This window comes from Saimiri boliviensis, chromosome 13, assembly GCF_048565385.1.
Source record: "Saimiri boliviensis isolate mSaiBol1 chromosome 13, mSaiBol1.pri, whole genome shotgun sequence".
NCBI lineage: Eukaryota > Metazoa > Chordata > Mammalia > Primates > Cebidae > Saimiri > Saimiri boliviensis.
This window is the reverse complement of record NC_133461.1, coordinates 15,715,586-15,737,816: the sequence shown is the minus strand read 5'-3', so window position 1 is coordinate 15,737,816 and position 22,231 is coordinate 15,715,586. Positions and strand designations below refer to the sequence as shown.

General features: G+C 41.1%; 1 protein-coding gene across 1 annotated transcript in view; it reads right to left on the bottom strand.

Moving 5' to 3' along the window:
• Positions 1 to 566: 566 nt before the first annotated feature.
• KDSR (3-ketodihydrosphingosine reductase) overlaps positions 567 to 22,231 on the bottom strand; it is a 45,053-nt gene continuing 23,388 nt past the window's right edge. The window contains exons 7-10 of the mRNA XM_039463517.2: positions 15,295 to 15,378; positions 12,269 to 12,352; positions 9,073 to 9,174; positions 567 to 4,954 (exon numbers count right to left, since the gene is read on the bottom strand). Coding sequence (XP_039319451.2) covers positions 4,835 to 4,954; positions 9,073 to 9,174; positions 12,269 to 12,352; positions 15,295 to 15,378 — 390 coding nt within the window. The 3' untranslated portion in view covers positions 567 to 4,834. The remainder of the gene's footprint in view (positions 4,955 to 9,072; positions 9,175 to 12,268; positions 12,353 to 15,294; positions 15,379 to 22,231) is intronic.

Below are 22,231 nucleotides of genomic sequence, written 5' to 3'. Positions count from 1 at the left end.
AGCTTGAACCCAGGAGGCGGAGGTTGCATTGAGCTGACAGCACGCTATTGCATTCCAGCCTGGGCGACAGAGCGAGACCCCCATTCAAAAAAAAAAAAAAAAAAAAGAAAAGAAAAAAGAAAAAGGTTAAGTGTGCAAACCAGTGTTCAAGAAATCTCTTCTCAATATTCCAAAACGTTTCCATTTATGACCTGATAAATATCAAGGTGTGTTCTTTTCCATATCAGTCTTGTATAATTTGGTGCCTGTCAGGATCTAGGCAATATTACATGGTTGGAATATGCATGTTTTCCTTTAAGGTATGAGAAACATATTTGTATAGAAAACATAATTATTTAAGAAATTTTACTGAATTTACATTTCTTAAACTTCTACTCATATATCCCACATCATAGTGACACAAACAGAACATACGAGAAACGTATTTACTCCAAAAATACTACTTCCTAAAATATGATAAAAATTAAGCCTGGTGAAATGCTAAGATGCAAAGTCAGAATAACATTATTTAAAACATTTATGTTTTTCTTAAATGGTGTCTTTAAAAACATGAATTTCCAGAAAAATAAGTTTTTAAATCTGTTAAGTCTTGTTCCCATTTATTTTTTTTGTTGTGATTCAGAAATACAAGGTATGAAAATTAGGTTACAATTCTGCCACAAAAGCTTCTAAAGTAGCAAACACAACTTCTATTGTGTATCAAAATAGCCATGTGCACTTTTGTCAATGAAAAAGTCTTTACAGTTATCATATCAAGCAATTGTAAAATATAATAACTACTATCTCCCCTTCAAAATAGCAAATCTACCGTCACTGCACTGCAGTATAACCCAAACAGCAAGATTTAGTCCAGAATATGGAAGGTTATGATCGGCAGGTACTTCTTAAAGCTGACTCACTAAGAACTAAAAGAAATGAGAAATATACAAAGTATCTTGAGTCAAAGAGTATGAATATTTAAAAGTGGCCTCAAGTGAGTTAGAACATGATGTAATTAAATGTTTATATAATTTAGCAAAATAAATGATGTTGCTTTCTTCTAGAAAGACATAATTATTTGAACTGAAGCAGTGTTACAAAAATGTTTCCATCCTCTAAACATTAGAAACATCTCTCAAAATTTCACTTGCAACGATCAATAATATATGGTCTAACAGAGCCAGATATATATATACAGGTTTGTGAGACAGAGTCTCACACAGTTGCCTGGGCTGGAGTATAGTGGCATAATCTCAGCTCACTGCAACCTCTGCTTCCCAGGTTCAAGTGATTCTCCTGCCTTAGCCTCCTGAGTAGGGGATTATAGGCAGTCGCCACCACACCCAGCTAATTTTCTTTTTTTTTTTAGTAGAGATGGGGTTTCACCATGTTGGCCAGGCTGGTCTCAAACTCCTGATCTCATGATTTGCTGCCTTGGCCTCACAAAGAGCTGGGATTACAGGAGTGAGCCACTGAGCCCAGCCCAGATAAAGATTTAGAATTAAATATATAGAATAAAATAATTTATTCTATAAAAAAATAAAAATTAAAAAATTAAAAAAAGAATAATTTCCATGATTTTGTTTTTGTAAAAAGAAATAAGGATTGTTTTCTATATATTTTTCCATTATTAAGTCCTTGAACATATTTGAGGATTTTTATGGCTGAATGATGTTAATTTTTTAATATACTTACAAATACATTATAATAAAATAATACAACCAAATTAAAAAGCAGGTACTTAAAAACTGAAATTCACGAAATGAGCTGTTCTTGGCTACATACAGAAAGCCAACATTTAAACAGAATTATAATTAAACATTTACTGCCATAGGTAATATTTACCCACTTCTGGGTCGAATAGAAGGTGTTGAATCAATGTGATCCTTTAAAAAAACCAAAGTCATTAGTCTCCATAACAATCACTCAGGGTTTTTTTTTCCCCCCAGCAGAAAAACAAGTTGTTCAAGCATTGAAACAAAAAATATAAAAAACAGAATTTGCCTTGTAGTATTTGCATGTTTTGGATGAAGTCAGCCCATCGTGGGAGGCTGCTTAAATGCCTACAACTCCTTATCCAAAGCCCTTTGGGCTGGATGTGTTTCAGAATTCATAATCTTTGGGGTTTTAAAAAGGCAATATGGGCCAGGCACAGTGGCTCACACCTGTAATCCCAGCAGTTTGGGAGGCTGAGGCAGGCGGATCACAAAGTCAGGAGTTCGAGACCAGCCTGACCAACATGGTGAAACCCCATCTCTACTAAAAATGCAAAAATTACCCAGGCGTGGTGGTGCATCCCAGCTACTTAGGAGGCTGAGGCAGCAGAATCGATTGAACCCAGGCGGTGGATGTTGCAGTGAGCCGATATCACACCACTGCATTCCAGCCTGGGTGACAGAATGAAACTTTGTCTCAAAAAAACGAACAAAAAAGGCAATATGGGCATATTTTGATTATTACAAAACACCTCCACAGCGTCTAGGGGAATACCTATAATCAAATCCATAGATATTTCTTCAGGGAAAATTAACAGTCACAATGAAGTAGCATAAATAAAAAGTACAATATTCTCACATCTGTTCAAGTCTGCTTTTGCTGCCAAATGAATTACGGTATCAAATTGAGGAAAAAAAAAAAAAAAAACAACAACCAACCAACTTAGATTTCCAAGTTTTTTGGTAAGGAACTGTAGCCCTTTAACGTCTCTGACAAAGAAATTTCTTCCCTGACATGATGGTCTCCGCAAATCTGATCTCATATTTTAGTGGAAATTGGGATAGGGACAATTGTCTTCTGCCCCAAAACAGGGGCTCTTCACAGGCACTCTTACACTTATTCAGGTAGTAGATTACAATCTCACTGGAGGCGACAGGTTCTATGAAGATAATTTGAAAAAAATATATTGAAATAACTAATGTTATTAAATCAGACACCATCTTGGACTAGATTCTAACATAGATCAGCAGTAGAAAGTGCCAACATTCAGGGAACATTTGTGAGAAAAGAATAAAATTGAGAAATATCTACACATTAATGTAATTGTTTTCTGCAAATTATGAAAAGCTATGATTCCATTTTAGCAGCTGTACAATGCAACTCAATATAATCTGTAAACTTTGGCTCTAAAAGACTGAAAGATTTATGAAACCATTTTGGCATCAACCCAACCTCATAAGCCGCAATGAAATCATTCCAAGCAATTTATACATTAAACAATAATTTCTTCTGTATCTATTAGTACTTAAATATGCTATTTTCAGATCTTAATAAAAAGATACCATGGGTTAAAGCCATAAAACATCTTTAAAAAGTTAAATCATTTAAAGTCAAGAGCTTCAAAAAGGAGCAAAAAAAGGTTTGCTATAATTTTTAGGTCTTCAATTTTTGTATAGAGTTTTTGTTTTTTAAGTTTTACTTTACAATTTAAGAAAGTTTCCTCTTCAGAAACAGAGGTCTTTTCTCACCGAAGTGAACTGGAATGTGCTACCGCGTATGCAAGGAAGACGAGTAGGAACGACAAACAGGATGCAACAGGGAATGCTGGCTAACACTCATCAGAGGCACCTGCTGTAGAAATCCACCAATGAACACAGATCCCATAACCTGGAAACAACGTGCAGGGGCCAAGAGGGTCTCCAGGGCTACAGAGTTACAGTAATGAGTGGGCTTCCTTAGCACGTGGTATGAAGATAATGCCTGCAGGCTCAGCGGGAGAGTCGCAGAAAGAACGGGTGATCATTTTATTTCAAAAGCGAGCCTCTTCAAAATCAGCCTTTTTTTCTTAATGGGTAAAATTCATATTATCATCAGCCTTTCCTAAAAGCTACATATATGCTCTGAGAAAAAGGTCACACTTTTTAATTTTTTCATTTGTTTTAATTAATTCATGAATTAAGTTAAAAAGTCAAGTCAAAAAAATTTTAGCTGGTCTTTTTTTTCTTCTTTTTTTTTTTTTTTTTTACAAAAATATTACAGCAGTATAAGCAAAATTGGAAAGGAAGAGATGGGAAGAACAAGTAGAGGCTAAAATGGAGTAGGTGAACTTCAGGTCATCATGGCTATTGAAGGAATTATAAATTCTGAAGTTTCTAGATTTTATCGCTCTTCTGAAAACATTTAAGGAGGCTGCCTTTCCTGATGAATGAGAAATGAAACGTTCCCTAAGCATTGCAGTCTAAAGACAAGAAAGCATTGCTTTTCCTACTAGAAAATATCTCTTTACCTCCCATTGCACTGCCCTCTCCCGTCCCCCTCGTAGCTTTATGGGATCAAAGAGAGAGAGAAGCCATGAGCTTCCACCAGCAGCAGAGTGAGTGCTGAGCACAACACAAAGCTGTCAGTGACATTCAGACTCACTGGCAATGGGTTCAACTCATCTTGAATAAAATACACCAAGTTTTTTTAAAAAAACAAAAACCTAGAAACCCAAAACTGTTTTTTATGGAAGGTTTAAAAAAAGTCCTCAAGATTTCTTTATGTGCCATAAAGTACATTTCTGGACTTAATCTCTAGTGGTGGGGGGGGGGGTGCAAAAAGGAATAAATAGAAAAAAATTGAATGATTATTCTGGAATCCTGTTCGTTATCTTGTTCACACGCTATTAATTCTCATACCATCACCTCTCTACCTCAAAGCCTAGGAAATCAAATGGTCTCCTATTCCACATTTGCATAGTATTAATAATATTGTCAGTAGGTGAACTTCTAGCTTCTTGCAGCCACATTTCTGAAGAGCACTGGTCCAATCTGATATTCAAAAACAATATATAAGTATCTATCGATCAAAAATTGAGTCCCATTTAGCAGCAAGCTGTTCAAATTATTTGGAAACAGTCTTCTTCCAAGGGTAAGAAGAATTAGGCAGTTTTATCTGCAATTTCAGATTTTTCTCTCTGCATCATACAGCGACGAACTATGCTGTCAAAACTTCCAAGGTAAAACAAAGCAATAGTACGGAAAAGGCCCATAGTGACCACCTGCAAGATAAAGAGAGAGCTTTTAGTACATCCAACAGTACAAGACTATCTCAAGGTGGCCAGGCACAGTGGCTCACGCCTATAATCCCAGCAAGGTGGGTGGATCATGAGGTCAAGAGAGCAAGACCATCCTGGCCAACATGTTGAAACCCCATCTATACTAAAAATAAACAAATTAGCTGGGCATGGTGGCACATGCCTGTAGTCCCAAATACTCAGGAGGCTGAGGCAGGAGAATCGCCTGAACCCAGGAGGCGGAGGTTGCAATGAGCCAACATCGAGCCACTGCACTCCAGCCTGGCAACAGAGCAAGACTCTGTCTCAAAAAAGACTATTTCAAGGTACCTAGGTCTCTAATAAATAGTTTCTAAGACATCTTCTAGTCTGCTCTAAGGATGAATATAATGCAAACTCTGTAAACAGCAATATGCCGTGAGAACAGAATGTGTGTGTGTGCTCTGCATCAGTGGACAGCAGAGGGCCTGCCAGAGAGATAACAAAGTATTTGTTCGATTAATAAGTTCAAACCATAAGCAGAACAAAATAGGTATTGCTCACAGCCTTAGTGTTATAACAGCTTTAAAAGATCCCCTCCAGCATCTCAAGTAGTCAAAAACAATCAAGGCGTTTTTGGTTTGAGATTTAAGTTCTGAGCATGAAAGCGAGACCCTATACTAGGTGCGGAGAACACTGCAGTGAGACGCACAGTCCCTGCCCGCAGTGAGCTGATTCTCGGGCTGGAAAGACAAATAAAAGTGAAACTACTGCCTCGGGGTTGAGACCGTGATTACCGATAGACCTTCACTCTTTCCCCTAAAAGACTCACAAAAACAATGCAAAATGGGATTTTTAAAATGGAGAAAACTACAAAGAAAAACATTTTCAAATATGCAAGCACAACAAATTTGCCTTCCAGGCCCCGTTTTTTTTGTTTGTTTGTTTTCCAGAAAGCTATTTCAGTAAACAGCCAATGTGAGGTGGTTGATAGAGAAAGATGATGTCATGTGAGACAAGAAGCAGGGTACCCAACACGAAAGAGAGACAGAAGCACCCCCTGGATGCCCATGAAGTGGGGAGGCCAGGCATCCGCTGTCCACCAGATTCCTGGAGGGTGGTGCCCAGAGACGGAATGGGAGCTCCACACTCCTCCCCATGCACCTCTCCCCAGGCTCAGTGAGCCGTCCTAGCACATTAACCAAATCTGAGAAAGGGGTCACGAAAACCCCAAAGTATAGCAAACTGGACAGAAACACAGGAGAAAACCTATCAGGTGTGACTGGTGTCTCAGGCTGGAGGAAGTCTTACAGGGCTGAGCCCCTTCGCCTGTGGGATCTGATGCTATTTCCAGATAAGTAGTATCAGAATTGAACTGAATTAGTGGATACCCAGCTGGTATCCCATTAGGAATCCCCCACTACAGATCTGAAGGATTGATTGAGTGTTTTGGGGAGAAATCTCTACACACTTCCTGGTTGGTGACCAGAGGTCATAGAAGTCTTCTGTGGTTTTTGTTTTTTTGAGACAGGCTTTCATTCTGTTGCTCAGAAGGGAGTGCAGTGCCACGAACATGGCTTATAAAACTTTGACCTCTGGAATTCAAGGGATGCTCCTGCCTCATCTTCCCAAGTAGCTGGGACCACAGGCATGAGCCACCATGCCTAGCTTTTTTTTTTTTTTTTTTTTTTTTTGGAGAATTATTGAGGAAGAGAATAGAAAAAACGTTTTGTTTTTTTCCCTACACCCTCAGAGCACTGAAGTCAATCCTTGGATCCTCTGGAAAAAAACAATGTTTAAGGTGAGAACTGAAGGAAGATTAGAAGTTAGCAGGACATAGAGAAGGTTCCAGAAAGATGAGGACCGGTAGAGAAAGAAATGAAAGAGCCTGGAAAGGTAAGTGGGGTAGGAGATCAGAGAGTTTATGGCATGCAATGGACATTTTAAAAATTTTTAAATTCTTTTTAGAGACAAGGTCTTGCTCTGTCACCCAGCCTGTAATGCAGTAGTGTGATCATAGCTCACTGTAGCCGCAGACTTCTGGGCTCAAGCAGTCCTCCCACCCCAGTCTTCTAAGTTGCTAGGAATACAGGTATGCACCACCACATCTGGGTTTTATTTTTTTCTTTTTACATTTTTTTTTTTTTTTGTAGAGACAGGGTCTCACTGTGTTGCCCAGGCTGGTCTCAAACTCCTGAGCTCAAGTGATTCTCCCAACTTGGCCTTCCAAAATGCTAAGATTACAGGCGTGAGCCACCATACCCAGGTGCAATGGGATTTTTAAAACTTTATCCTGATGTTATCAAGGAGCCACTGAATGTTTTCATGCAAGTACAGTTGCCGTTTAGAAAAACTGGTGTGGAAAATGTGAGGGCACACTCGAACGCATCCCAGGGGCCTGGCCAGGGGGTTGCAGACCATAGTGGTTGTGGGACTGCCCCTCCCTCAGGAGCAGCTGCCACCTGTGCCTGCTGATGACTGCCAGGTGAGAATGCAGACTGTGCAGCCAGACCTTCTGATTTTCCAAGAAAAGTCTGAAATCTGGACCTTTTATATAAAACCTAATTTTAAAACTATTTAAAAATCTTAAACACACACACGCATGCCAGATGGACCAAACAAAACTGCTTTACAGGCCCATGGGAATCGTTTACAACCTCTGGCTCAAAAAGTGTATAATTCAGGCAGGGGCTTGCTGTGGCAAGCCAGGCCTGGCCTCCAGAAGCAGCGCCAGAGCTGCAGAGCATGGAAGCATTTGAAGAACAGAGTGACAAGGGTGACACTGATCCCTGATGTGAGGGACAGAAGGAGGGGAGTCCGGGACAACACCCCAGGTGTGAGCCACCATGCCAGCCCAGAAATTAAAATAACAGAATTCATGAATTCATTCAGCTCAGGTATTCTGGAGCTCCTACTAAGTGCCAGGCACTGGCTGTTAGGGGTACAATGGCAAACAGGAGGCGGGGGCTTGGTCCTCAAAAAGCTTACATCTAACACAGTATTGACCTCTAAGAGAACGGCAAGACAGTAGATACCTACAGAGTAACAAGAGAAGAGGGCTTGGGAAAGAAGGGGCAACAACTATGTCATTTATATACATCTGAATGTGGTCTACCGCACACAACGTAGTACTCGTTATCAACTATCCCGTGGCTTTGCTTTTCCAGAGCATTCCCTCTACAGTAACCCCTACTATATTACACTGCATTACTATCACTTTTTTATTTTTTTTTTGGAGATGGAGTTTTGCTCTTGTCGCCCAGGCTTGAGAACAGTGGCACAATCTCGGCTCACTGCAACCTCTACCTGCTGGGTTCAAGGAATTCTGCCTCAATCTTCCGAGTAGCGGGGATTACAGCACCTGCCATCACACCCAGCTGATTTTTATATTTTTAGTAGAGATGGGGTTTCATCATGTTGGCCAGGCTGGCCTTGAACTCCTGACCTCAAGTGATCCACCCCCGTCAGTCTCCCAAAGTACTGGGATTACAGGCATGAGCCGCCACGCCCAGTCTACTATCACCATTTTGGTTAGTGTATTCCACTTGACTGTAAGCCCCTGAAGTTGGAGGTCATCTTACATCTGATTCTCCATGAGCAAGTATCTAGCACATCAATGAAACATGAACTGTGTGTATCTTGGACAAAATAATAAATTCCATAAGCATAGGAATTGTGTTTAATTCTTGATTTATATCTCCCAAATTTTGCTCTGTGTGACCTGATTCTCCTAGAAAAGGTTTTCTAGTCTAATATCCCAGTACTTTTTAGGCAAGGCCACCCCTTACTCTAGAGCAGTATTCCATTTTTCAAAACATTGGAGCAGTGGTGCTTAGGTGAAAATCCAGATCAACACCTTGACAGCAGAGACGGTGTTTCATTTCTCTATCTGCAAGGCATGGCACCAAAGACTTCTTGCCAGTCTAAATTCCTGAAGTTAAATCTTTAACCTATTTAACTCATTCCTGGTGGAGGAAGAGGAAACGTTGATAGCTCAATAAAAACACATTCTCAAATGACGTTACTTCGTTTTCCCTTAACCTCTTCCCATCAAGGTTTGATGAAAGGCAGTTTTTCTCTTGTCCATCGGTCTGTGTCTGCTTGCTAGCCTAGGAAGGGCTTACCTGCTGGAGCCCCTCAGTAATAGAAGTTACTGGAGCCATCCCACAGGTCAGGGCTGAGAGCATGTACCCATCTGAGCCAAGAGAACTGTTGAAATTTCCTTGCTAAAAGAGAAGGAAGAGAAGAGAAAGAGGGAATCCTAATAATGTAGATGGAAATCCAACACATCAGAAACAATGCAGGGTGCTTGTTCACTTTAAGTGAGATAAAACAGTAACAAAGCATTGATCAGCGCTCGGAAATGGCTGCAGGGCCTTGGCAGATGGACAGTTCTCAACATGTGAGTCTACGGACCCCTGCGGGCCTCGAGGACAAGTGGCCTAATAACACTAAGACGTTCATTGTCTTTTCTACACTGTGATATTTGTATGGAAAATACAGGTTTGCATGTGCAAAACTGCAGAGACATGGGCAAGAACTACAGTGTTCTTGCCAAACTGTACTAGGAGTCATTGTCACCTGTACTTCCACATGCACTTGCAGTAATAAATACAAAAAGAAAATACAAATTCTAACACTCTTTCAAACATCAAAAAGTGTCAGTTTTGCTTAAAAATCCTCTTGATAAAGCAGCAAAATTCATCATTTTGTTAAATGGCAACCCCTGAGGACATGTCTTATTAGTATTCTGTGTGACAAATGAGAACATGCCCAATGTGCTTCTGCGGCCCTGCATTCCACAGGAGGTCAACTGCCTGGAAGAAAAGCCCTTGTGCAGCTGTGCGTAAGTCAAGGGCTGAACTGCCACTTCTTTCACAGAGTGTCTTATTAATTAATTAACTTATTTATTGACAGAGTCTCACTCTGTGGCCCAGGCTGGAGTGCAGCAGTGTGATCTCAGCTCACTGCAACCTCCGCCTCCCGGGTTCAAGCGATTCTCCTGCCTCAGCCTCCCAAGTAACTGGGATTACAGGCGCCCACCACCACGCTCGGATAATTTTTGTATTTTTAGTAGAGACGGGGTTTCACCATGTTGGCCAGGGTGGTCTCAAACCCCTGAGCTCAAGCAATCCATGCATCTGGGCCTCCGAAAGTGCTGGGATTACAGGTGTGAGCCACCATGCCTGGCTGGGGAGTGTAATTTTTATATGAAAGACCACTGACATATTTGTCTATGGTTATTCAGACTTAGGTATGTGGCAAACTTGCAGAAAATGAAGCAAGCAAGCCTGTCACTTCAGGAAAAACAACTGGCCACATGTGTCATCAATGTTAAAATCTGAGCCTTCAAGAAAAAAATTAAGATTTGGCAAAACTAGTATCCACCATCATGAGACTGTCAGCTGCATACTTTTATGATAAGATCAGCAGTAATATTGATGAAAGAGATGTTTTTGATCACTCAGTCAACCCATATTTTCCAAATGACTAATGCATAATGTTACGAAATAATGAATGGTTAAAAGATCCATTCAAAGTACAAGATGGACCAATGGAATTTAATGTAACAGAGAACAAAACGTTCACTGATACAGCTTCCAATTCCGTCCCACAACTAACCTTTAAGAAACTACCACTTATTGAGTTTGGGTTTCATATCAAAAAAGAATGTCCATAATTATCTCAAAAGCCTCATAAAATACTGTTCCCTTTCTCAACTCCATATCTGTGTAAGGCAAGATTTTCTTCGTATCCTTCCATCAAAACAACATGATTACAACAGATGGAATGCAGAAACAGCTATTTGAATCCAGCTGCTCATGCAGACCTTAAAGAGACAGGTGAAAATGTGAACCAATGCCACTGTTCTCACTCAACTGTTGCTTTGAAAAGTAGTAAATTTTGTTTAAAAAAAGTCATGTTATAAAGCAATGAGTATATTTTTGTTATTTTTAATGAATTAATAAGTATTACACATAGCTTCCATTTCAAATATGGCAACTATCAATAAATCTAGCCATATAATAAATGAAAGTTCTCTGGGATTGTGACAATTTGTAAGAATATAAAGCAGTCAAGGGAAGAAAAGTTTGAAAACCATCAAACTAAATGAATACTGCCAAAATACTAATAGCTATTTAACATCAATAAAAATACCAAATAGGGCGGGCATGGTAGCTCATGCCTATAATCCCAGCACTTTGGCCAAGAGGCTGAGGTGTGTGCATCACCTGAAACCAGGAGTTTGAGACCAGCCTGGCCAACGTGGTGACACCCCGTTTCTACTATAAATACAAAAAAGCTGGGCATGGTGGTGGGTGCCTGTAATCCCAGCTACTCAGGAGGCTGAGGCAGGAGAATTGCTTAAATCCAGGAGGCGGAGGTTGCAGTGAGCCGAGATCGCACCACTGCACTCCAGCATGGGCAACGAGAGCAAAACTCTACCTCAAAAAAAAAAAGAAAAAGAAAAGAAAAAAAAGAAAAGAAAAACCCCCACCAAATGCATTTGCTTTAACCTGAGATAAGTAGCAAAAATAAAGTTCCACTTGTGCCATCTTCCTGGGCTTTTAATGCACTAGGAGTAAAGTTCTTCACATGCATATATATATTTTAACAGAATTCACTAAGTCTTATCCTGTCAGTTCAGTCTAATGTGATAGCACTTACGCTACTTCAAGGCTGTCTACCACGTGCTGTCCCCTCTCATTCCAATGGTCCTAAAGATTTTCCAAATTTAATGTGGGCCTGTGGTTTACAGACATCCCTCATAAATGTGTATGTTTCTGCATTAACAGAAATGTTATCAAAAAGCATGAGACACATGTTCTTCTAGAAAACAGCACATCATTTCTTAAAATATCATTTTGGATTCTGAATAAAAAAACATATCAACAGGGAAGACAGGAGGACAGGCTCACAGGGTTGGTGGCACTTCTCATTAGCTAACTTTTAGGAAAATGATACTGGGAAGCAGGAATGGGAAAGAAGATAGCCAGTTGTATATAGGACATAGTATATATTGTTTACACTGTATAGAAAAGTCTCATTTTCTTTTTAAAGAACTGGTGTTTCCAGACATCCTTCTGGTAAACCTGTTCCTAAGGTTAAGGTATACAATCAGTTTCCATGAGCCTACTCACTAATATGGAGTCAATAAAACATCTAAAAGAAGAAAAATTCCAATATTAGATATGATGAATCGAAACAGACTAAACACTTATAATAATTGATGTCTTGAAATAAGTACTTGGACAAATATCTTTTCAGAAATATAGTACTACAAATACAAATAGTACAGAAAACAAGGATTTGACTTACTATGGCATCTTTAACAATTTGTTTGGCCACCTGTTCTGGTTTGCACACAGATGTGGTCTCTGAAATAAGTCGAGTCTCCAAAGGCTAAAAGTGAAAAAAAAAAATGTACAATATCATGATTGCCCATTATTAGAAATAAATTTTTCTTACAGCCTCCTGATTTACAAATAATTCCAATTTTCTGCCTTTGAGCAGATTCCTGTTGTGAGCATAAGGTCCATCTGGATTCTAAATCAGTGTCTACCTAGTTACTATGTAAAATTCTGCTTAGTAGCTGAAGCAAGACAAGAAGGCCTTTGCCATTCTCTTAGGACACATGTAGTCCTGGCTTCAGTGAGGACTCTCAAAGCTAGAGTGAGAACACATCACTGGGTACAAGTTCAGAAAGACCCCCTCTTTGACTCCTCAGTGCTGGCCAGACACCCAAGACCAGCAAGTCCATTCTGACCACAATCCCAGGCCAGCAGAGGGCTGATACCAGGGGATGAACCTGGGGCCCAAGGCAGGCAGATGTTTCTTAAAGGACCTGCAGAGGAGGCAAACGCACAGGACACTGAAAGACAAGGTGCCACTTATGAGACAGCCCTGAGTGGTCCCTACGTGGGCTGCATGCTAGTTACCAGGCTGGAGTTGCAGACCTCAAATCTTGGCCTTTCTTCCTCAAAAGGTCCATCTCAACCCTTGCCTAGCCCAAAAAGCCTTTCCTAAATGCCTAACTGGCAGTATCCTCTCTCTTTTTTCTGTGAACATTTCTGCTTTAATACACATTATAGCTACTTGTACCTTGCATTTTACCTCCAAAGTTTCTTATGGGCAGGGTCTTTTTAAAAATAAATTATTTATCTTTGACTTGTCTTTGTGATGCCTTGCATATGTGTGCTCAAAAATTATTTCAATTAGTTCCAATTAGAAGTGTCAAACAGTTTGTTAGAAGTGTTAAATGAAAGCCTTAAACTGTATAAGACTGTAAGTTTTACCACATAAGCTTGAAAGAATTAAAGAAAATAAAAACCAGATTATATTTTCTTAAAATAGAAAAGTAAAGTATTTCATAAAGATCAAGTATTTCTTGATGAACCTGAAGTAAGAGAAAGGCTGTTTTGAAGGTGCCACCATTCATTCTTCCAGACCACCAGGCTGACATAACCACACTAAATACTCATGAGATTCTAAAGCACTATGGCGCCCCCTAAAGGGCCCACACAACAATGTAGAATTGTATTTACGCAAACAAGTCTGTCCACAATTTTATTGAAGGGAAAAAAAAACCAACTTAATTAACATCAGAATCAAACCTTAACAGGGAAATCACCACCCTTTGTCGGCTTTGGCTTCAAACTAAAAGACCGCATACCAAATGCTGCAAAGCTGCTTAGCAGATCTCTGCATATTCTAAGACAGGACATTTGGCTTAAATTTACTTCTTTGAAATAGAAGTAATTTTTAAAAAGGCAAAGCCAAAGAGAAAAGAATAGGGGAAAAAACACTTCTAAATCATAAACAGCTTTTTACAAATATACAGTCTAGGGAGTTTAAGGCCAATTTTTATGCTGCAGAGATTCACATTTACAAAGTATTGGTATAAAAGAGAAGAAAAAAAATAAAACTAAAATCAACCACAGTTTAAGGTAATAAGTTCTGACTGATTCCTTTCTTCCTGCTTCACTTATTCATTTGCTCAAAAAAGCAACTACTATGTGTCAAGGCAAAGGGAATATTCCATTGAAAAATGTGAAGCTTGTATTCAGCTCAGGATGACTGGCAGTGATTTTATATAACAGATATGTCTGTTATAAGTGCTATGAGAAGTTTCTGTTATAAGCTGTGACAAGTGCAATGGAGACCCCCAATCATCTCCTCTACAATGACAGAAGATTAGCAGTTTACTAATCATACTGTTAATTCTGGAACACCAGCCACCACTAAGAGTAGTTACAAGGAACCTGTGGAAACAGAAAAATTAGGCCAAAGTTGGCACTTAGGTGGTGAGCTCCCCAGCCCTCTTGCCCTGCTTGGCTCCCACAACACAGACAGGAGATCTTACTCTCCCAAGGGCAGGAGACAACATGATTCCTCGCTAAGGAAACTGATCAAACCAAGAGAAAAGTGAGCAGATGCTGGCATATGAGAGTCTGCTAATGATGTGACTGCATTTTCTCCTGATCATCCTAGAGTAACCAGCTGAGAAGCTAGAGATTTACAATTGGCATTTTAGTGCCTCACTCTAAAATATGGACAATCAAGGATCACCAGACATTTGAGGAAGCCTAAAAGAACCACAAAAGAGAAAAAGAAACTAGGAGGAAATAAATAATACAAGACATAGAAGAACTTTTCAAACAAAACAACAACAAAAAACAAGACTAAATGTCCAGAGTGAATATCCTTAGAAATAAGAGAAAATATAAAATCCATGAAATAAGGCAAGAAGCTATTTTTAAAAACTGTTTTAAATATTCAGAGAAAAGATATTTAAAATAATTTTTATGTAAGCCAGCAGAAATACAAATTTCAACAAAAAAGTTGAAGGATAAAGCTAATAAAAAAACTAGAAAGTAGAACAAAAAGCCAAAGAGATATAAAATGAGAGAAAAGAGAAGGAAATTAGAGGATCAGTCCAAAAAATCTGAATAGTAAATGCTCTGGAAAGAATGAACACCTGAACTACTTTGGGAACAAAGAAGTGATAAAAAGAGTAATATAATAAAATGTCCCAGAACAAAAGTTGCAGTGAGCCATGACTGTACCACTGTGCTCCAGTCTGAACGGAAGAGTGAGACCCTGTCTCTATACAGAAAAAAACTGGTAGAAATTTAAATTAAACTTAAAGAGAAGGAAGTGAAGGAAAAGAGAAAGGACAGAAGAAATATTTGCCTGGAGAATCTCAAGGTCATCAGAAACCAGCTAGGTGCTCTACCCAGTAAACATTGTTGACTGATGAAAATGAGTGTGAGCTGAAGGGCAGAAAGAAAATCAGAAAAGCAGTACACATTAGAGGTTCAAATTGGGACACGTAGCATACCGACCTTTGTTCTGTTTTCTTCGGCAAAACCAGGTGTGTCGGTGTCTGGTGGGTAAGCAACTGTGATGTAGACATTATATGGCTTCACCTGCATTTGAAAACAAACACGTGCACCTTCAGTACACAAGACACAGTGAGATCCTACACTACAACCTGCACTGGCTGCCTGATTCCCAAAAGGCGGTGAGAACAATGAGGTGATTCTGTAAGCAGAGAATTACCACCAACTGCCTGGAGAAACCCTCTCCATGAAGATGATTCCAGAATGAAGGCAAAAGGCTCACCCTAACCTAGACTGGTTTTAGCTGTACAGCTGTTCAGAAAACAGCTGGCCCTACGTATGACAAGTCACCTCCTTCGCAGTGTCTTCCACTCCTGCTGTCCAGGCAGAGGCCCTGGGAGCCGTCCAATGAGGAGGACAGTGTTTTAAAAAGAGGCCAATTCCCACACGTGCTGTGCAGCATCCAAGCACTTTATCAAGGCAATGGGCTCGCTCTGCCCTTTCCTTCTTCACCGGGATGCACATCTGTTTTTCCTTCAGAGTGCTTCAGATACTCTTGTGTTGATTTCATCCACAGAATACTCTGGGGTCATTAAAATCTCCTGCCCTATACCGTTCTTGTGTCCCCGCAAACCCAGTCCAGAACTGTCCCTGCTAAGTCTGCTTACTCCAGAGCTCTCTGTACAACCGTTCTCTGCCTCTTAGGAGGTCAAGAGTCACTTCCTCCTCCACTGAACCAACAAAAAGAACCACTGGGTGAGGGCAGGTGTGATGGCTCACACCTGTAATACCAGTATTTTGGGAGGGTGAAGCAGGTGGATCACCTGAAGTTGAGAGTTCAAGACCAGCCTGGACAACATGGAGAAACCCCGTCTCTACTAAAAATGCAAAATTAGCCGGGTGTGGTGGCACATGCCTGTAATCCTATCTACTCGGGAGACTGAGGCAGGAGAATCGCTTGAACCCAGGAGGAGGAGGTTGCAGTGAGCCGAGATCACGCCACTGCACTCCAGTCTGGATAATAGCAAAACTCCATTTCAAAAAAAACAAAATCAAAACAAAACAAAACAACAGAACAACTGGGTGGAACCTCCAAGTCAGACCAGCCAAGTACCCCCTCTGCAGACAGCCTCAACCTGCATTCACACAGGGAAAGCCCTCTGCCTTATCTGAAATTCTACGTGGCTCCTCTGCATTTGACACTTGGAGAAAGTTGTTACGCTTATGTGACTCAGCACCATGCCTGCACCCTTCACGATTCACACCCCCACTCATACACACCCCCTCAACAATTCCAGCAGATTCTTCTGCTGTTGGCCAGGACACACCCTCCCACAGATTGCTCAGCCACAGCCCTGCTGCACACGCTTATCTTGCCCAGCCAAGCAGCAACTCTAAGAGCAATGGCTCATACCACGAAAATCTCTTTGCCATGATTTTTATTTGTTATTGGCTCCTTTTAGTCCCTAAGAAAATACCTAAGGGATGTGGAAGTGGAGAGGCAGCTGACAGATCAGCCACTGCACATTTTTAGAAGGACACCCTGGCTGAAAATCAACAATCCCACTGCCTAATGTGACAGTCTCTAAGAGTAGCCCAGGGGTCGGGCACGGTGGCTCACGCCTGTAATCACAGCACTTTGGGAGGCCAAGGCGGGCGGATCACCTGAGGTCAGGAGTTTGAGACTAGCCTGGCCAACGTGGTGAAACCTTGTATTTAGTCAAGATACAAAAATTAGCTGGGTGTGGTGCCAAGTGCCTGTAATCCCAGCTATTTGGGAGGCTGAGGCAGGAGAATCGCTTGAGCCCAGGAGGCAGAGGCTGCCGTGAGCTGAGATCGCGCTACTGCACTCCAGCCTGGGTGACAAGAGGGAGACTTCACCTCAGAAAAGAAAAAAAAAAAAAAAAAAAGCCAGGCATGGTGACTCACACCTGTAATCCCAGCACTTTGGGAGGTCAAGGCAGGTGGATCATGCAGTTAAGATATCGAGACCATCCTGGCTAACATGGTGAAACCTTGTCTCTACTAAAAAAACATATATACAAAAATTAGCTGGGTGTGGTGGTGGATACCTGTAATCCCAGCTACTCAGGAGGCTGAGGCAGGAAAATTGCTTGCCAATCTCTGGGAGGCAGAAATTGTAGTGAGCTGAGATCGCACCACTGCACTCCAGCCTGGCAAAAGAGGGAGACTCCATCTTAAAAAAATAAATAAATAAAATAAAGAGTCGCCCAGGGTCCCACCTTATCATGCAGCCCCTATTCCCCCTGGTTCCTTCAGTGAAGCGCAGTTTTCAGGGCTTTAGGGGGAGCTGAAGTGGAGGGAGAAGCACACACGGGCCGGCAAGCAGGACATCCCAGCCAGCCGTCCTGGAAAGTGTAGTCATGAAAGTAAGATGTCTTTGTGGGTTCTATTCCGGTGCAATTAGGGCGTCGGACAGCCCATCCACTGGGCATCACCAGAGCATGAAGCCTTACAGCCCAGCGATGCTCATAAATAGCTCTGGATTGGGGCCAGGCAGTGAGGCAGAGCCAGAAACTCGCTTCTACTTGTTTTTGAAATAGTGACTTACAAAATCCTTGTCTCCCCCAGTCTTGCCCTCCACTGTGCGTAGACCAGAGGAAAACACCAAAAAAATCCAGCGAGTGGTCATTAGGCAGCCATTTAAAGATTGACACCGACTGCCCAGACACTCACGTCTGCGCTGCCCCTCTGCCTTCTCTCTCGCAGTGAAGGAGGATGCAGCTCCAAAGCTAAGGGAGAATAGGATTTCAGCAGTGCTTCTCAAACTCAGGGTTAAGGCTGCATTGCGAAAAGTTAACACAGCTTTTCAGAGCAGCTTCCTCTTGAGGTAGGAACACAGATTGCTGGGGTTAGGAGAAACCAGTCCGGTCACTTCCTGGGTTGGTTTTCTTGCTATACATCCAACCAAACGACTCTCCCAGTCTCTGGCTGAATCCCTCCAGTGGCTAGTTACTTCACTATTTACCTATTTTTTAAAAATTTATGTGTGCAACAAGGAGCACGTACTGAATTACTTCTACATGTCAGTAGTGTTCTAAGAACAAAGCATAAGATTAAGATTCTAGTTTCCTGGCCAGGCATGGTAGTTCTCACCTATAATCCCAGCACTTTGGGAGGCTGAAGCAGCAGATCATGAGGACAGATCAAGACCATCCTACTTAACACAGTGAAACCCCATCTCTACTAAAAATACAAAAAAAAAAAAAAAAAAAAAAAAAAAGCCAGGAGTGGTGGTGGGTGCCTGTAGTCCCAGCTGCTTGAGAGACTGAGGCAGGAGAATCATTTTAGACTGGGAGGTGGAGGCTGAAGCGAGCCAAGATCGCGCCACTGCACTCCAGCCTGGACAACAGAGTGAGACTCTGTCTCAAAAAAAAAAAAAAAAAAAAATTCTATTTTCCTGAATTTCTTGGTCAAATATTTGCTAAAATCTGAATATATTACATTACATCTATACTCTCCTTTAATCTACTGATCTCATAACCCTGTCATAAAAAAAAAATGAGGGTAGTTTGGCTTTCTTTACTTGTTCTTATAAGAAAATGCTAGCTCCCTGAGATCACCACTCTTTCTAACAATGGATGAGCCAGGTCTTCACTGAGTCCCCTGCTGCCTGGCCACTGCTTCGCCTGGTCTCTCTTGCCTGACCATTCTCTGTGCCCACTGCTCTGTCCCACACCCATCCTACTATCACTTCCTTCTCCTTGGCCTCAATCTCAAACAGAAAGACAACTGACCACTTGTTCAAGAAGTGATTTGTGGGCTGGGTGCAGGGACTTACACGTGTAATCCTAGCACTTTGGGAGGTAAATTGGGCAGATCACCTGAGTTCAAGACCAGCCTGGCCACCATGGCGAAACCCCATCTCTACTAAAAATACAAAAGTTAGCCATGCATGGTGGTGGGCACCTATAATCCCACCTACTCAGGAGGTTGAGGCAGGAGAATCGCTTGAACCAGAGAGGCAGAGGTTGCCGTTAACTGAGATCACACTACTGCACTCCAGCCGGGGCAACAACAACAAAAAAACTGACTTGTTATTGAAATAATCCACATAGGATGTGCTGTTCCTCATCCCATCAAAACAAAGACAGGGGGCTGGAAAGCACAGCTGTTTACATGTAACTCCAGAATTTAAGCTTTAGTTTCTTTCAGACCACAGAAGGCAGAGATGTGAGAAGAGGAGCATGATCAGGTAAGAAACGCAGAAAAGGGAGCATCCATTTTTTTTCTTCTTGGCTTGGTCTCTGCTACCATGTCGTTAGCTATAACCCACCTCAGAAGTCTGCTTTCCAAAGATTAACTTTTAAAATCTTTACATTTCTTCCTAAAAGACTGAGTAAAAAGAAAAAGACCCAAAAATGCCAACAAAGCATTCTTTCAAAATTACTCATGGTACCCATAACAATGCCAGGGTCCTACCTTAGTTTGGGGGCAAAGGGAGGCGGACAGGGAGACTTCAAACTTAATTAAACCAAAAGAATTGTCAAAAACATTTAGAGACCAGAGTGGCTCACACCTCCTGGAATCCCAGAACTTTGGGAGGTCAAGGCAGATGGATCACCTGAGTCCAGGAGTTCAAGACCAGCCCAGGCAACATAGCAAAACCCCATGTCTAAAATAAATAAATAAATAAATAAAAAACAAAAAACCAGCCAGGTGTGGGAGTACACACCTGTAGTCCCAGCTACTTGCAAGGCTGAGGTGGAAGGACTGCTTGAGCCCAGGAGATGGAGGCTACAGTGAGCTGAGATCAAACCACTACACTCCAGCCTGGGCAACAGAGCAAACTCTGTCTCCAGAAAATAATTTTTTTTTTTTTTTTAAAAAGTATTTCAAGTTTGGGTATTACATAAGATTTCATTGACAGAAAACACATCTACCTTGACCAAAATATCCAGATTTCAAAAAAATACTACTATAATTATTCTAGAGAAACAATAATTGGTTTGATGCAAGTTCTACTATGAACAAACTAGATTTTGATAACTGCATTTATTTTCCCCAGAACCTATTTTTCATGGTTCATAAGTTCATTTTATTTTCTTTTTTCTAAGTGAGGACATTTTTAATGGCGTCCAAATAAGGACAGAAGTTACACAGACTTGAGCGTGCAGGCCGGTTGTCTGCAGTATGCAAATCACACCTGTCACAGAGGTTTGGGGACTCCGTCTGTACCAACAATTCACTTTCTTTTTCCTCTTTTATAGCATCTCTGTTCTACCTGAAGTGAAACCAGGCCACCCAGATTATATACTTTGGTTTAAATTTGTGACTGCTGATGCAGCTCTGCAAAAAGCCCTGATGGGCCGATTCTTCATACCCCAAACACTCCTTCGGCTACAAGGATTCTAAGACCAAAGCAAAGGGCCGAGGCAACTAGCCAGAAACCAACTAGCCAGACGCATTATCTGCTGTAAAAGGGCAGCAGACCTGGGGTCAAGGCTTGGATCGTGTTATGATTTCTGTCACCAAGTAACTATGTGACTTTGAGCAACACATAGAATTTACTGAAAACTGAGTTTTCCTCTCATGAGGTGGCATCACAACATCTCCCTCACATATTTTACAAAACGATGATAAAAATAAAATGATGGCTGGGTGTGCTGGCTCACACCTATAATCCCAGCACTTCAGGAGGCTAAAGCTGGAGGATTGCTTGAGCTTAGGAGTTTGAGACCAGCTTTGGCAACATAGTGAGATCCCCTTCTCTAAAAAAATTTTTAAAATTAGCCAGGTGTGGTACTGTGCATCTGTAGTCTTAGCTACTTGGGAGGCTGAGACAGGAAGATCACTTAAGCCCAGGAGCTCAGGGCTGCAGTGAGCTACTATTGTGCCACTGCACTACAGCCTGGGCTGAAAAATAATAAAAATAATAAAATAAAAATAAATAAAACAGTTATTCACAAAATGACTTTTCAAAGTCGTATTTCAAAAGAAATACCAGTATTCTTGTTTGAAATTTCACAGCCATGAGTGTCCTATTGGCTAAGCATATTATAATAATCTATTATTAAGAGTATTAGGCCAGTTGATAACCATAAAATCTGTGGCTGGTTCCTTTGGCATGAGAATGGCATGGTCTATCAGTTCCTGTGTGGCATACCAGGACTGCCACTGTCCCAGCAACTCATCTGTACTGCCACACTCATTCTGTATCTAACCAATGCGGTGCTCTATCACACACTGTTAAGGACTCTCATGGGGGTCTTTTAAACAGGGGTTGGCAAACTATGGCCCATGAGCCAGATCTGGCCCACTGCCTGTTTTTTTATAAACAAAGTTTTACTGGAACACAGTGACAACTGTTCATTTACATATTATCTGCTAAGCCTGCTTTCCTGCTATTGCAGCCAACTTAAATAGCTGCACTAGGCCCCGTTCAGCCTTTAAAACCTAACATGTTTACTGTCTGGCCCTTTGGTGAAAGTTTTGCCAACCCCTGACCTAAATCATCAACCAGGATTCCCCAAAACATTGGCCACAGCGAATACTCTTCTGGGCTCTTAACATTTTAGGCATCCACTGGGGGGTCTTAGCTCATATCCCTTGCGGATAAGAGGGGACGACTGTACAGAGCAATAGAAAGAACTTCCCTTGTCTTTTTCAGCATGTGATTTTGGGGTAGATACATGTGATGCTCTCTAAGCATCCCCATGTGACAATAATGTGGAAGTCGGCTTGTACAGGTGAGGTGTAAGGTCGTGCTCATCATGACAAACACTATTTTGATGCTAATCCTAACTCTATCCTTTTTCCACAAAACGTACTATTAACTATGTAAATAAAAAGCATTCATTTTCCCATTTCTTTAAGATATAAAAATATAAATATTGGGAGAGCCAAATTCTTGCTTTATTACAACCCTCCCGTTTTACAGATGAGGAAACTGAGAGCAAGTTAAATGACTTGTCTAAAA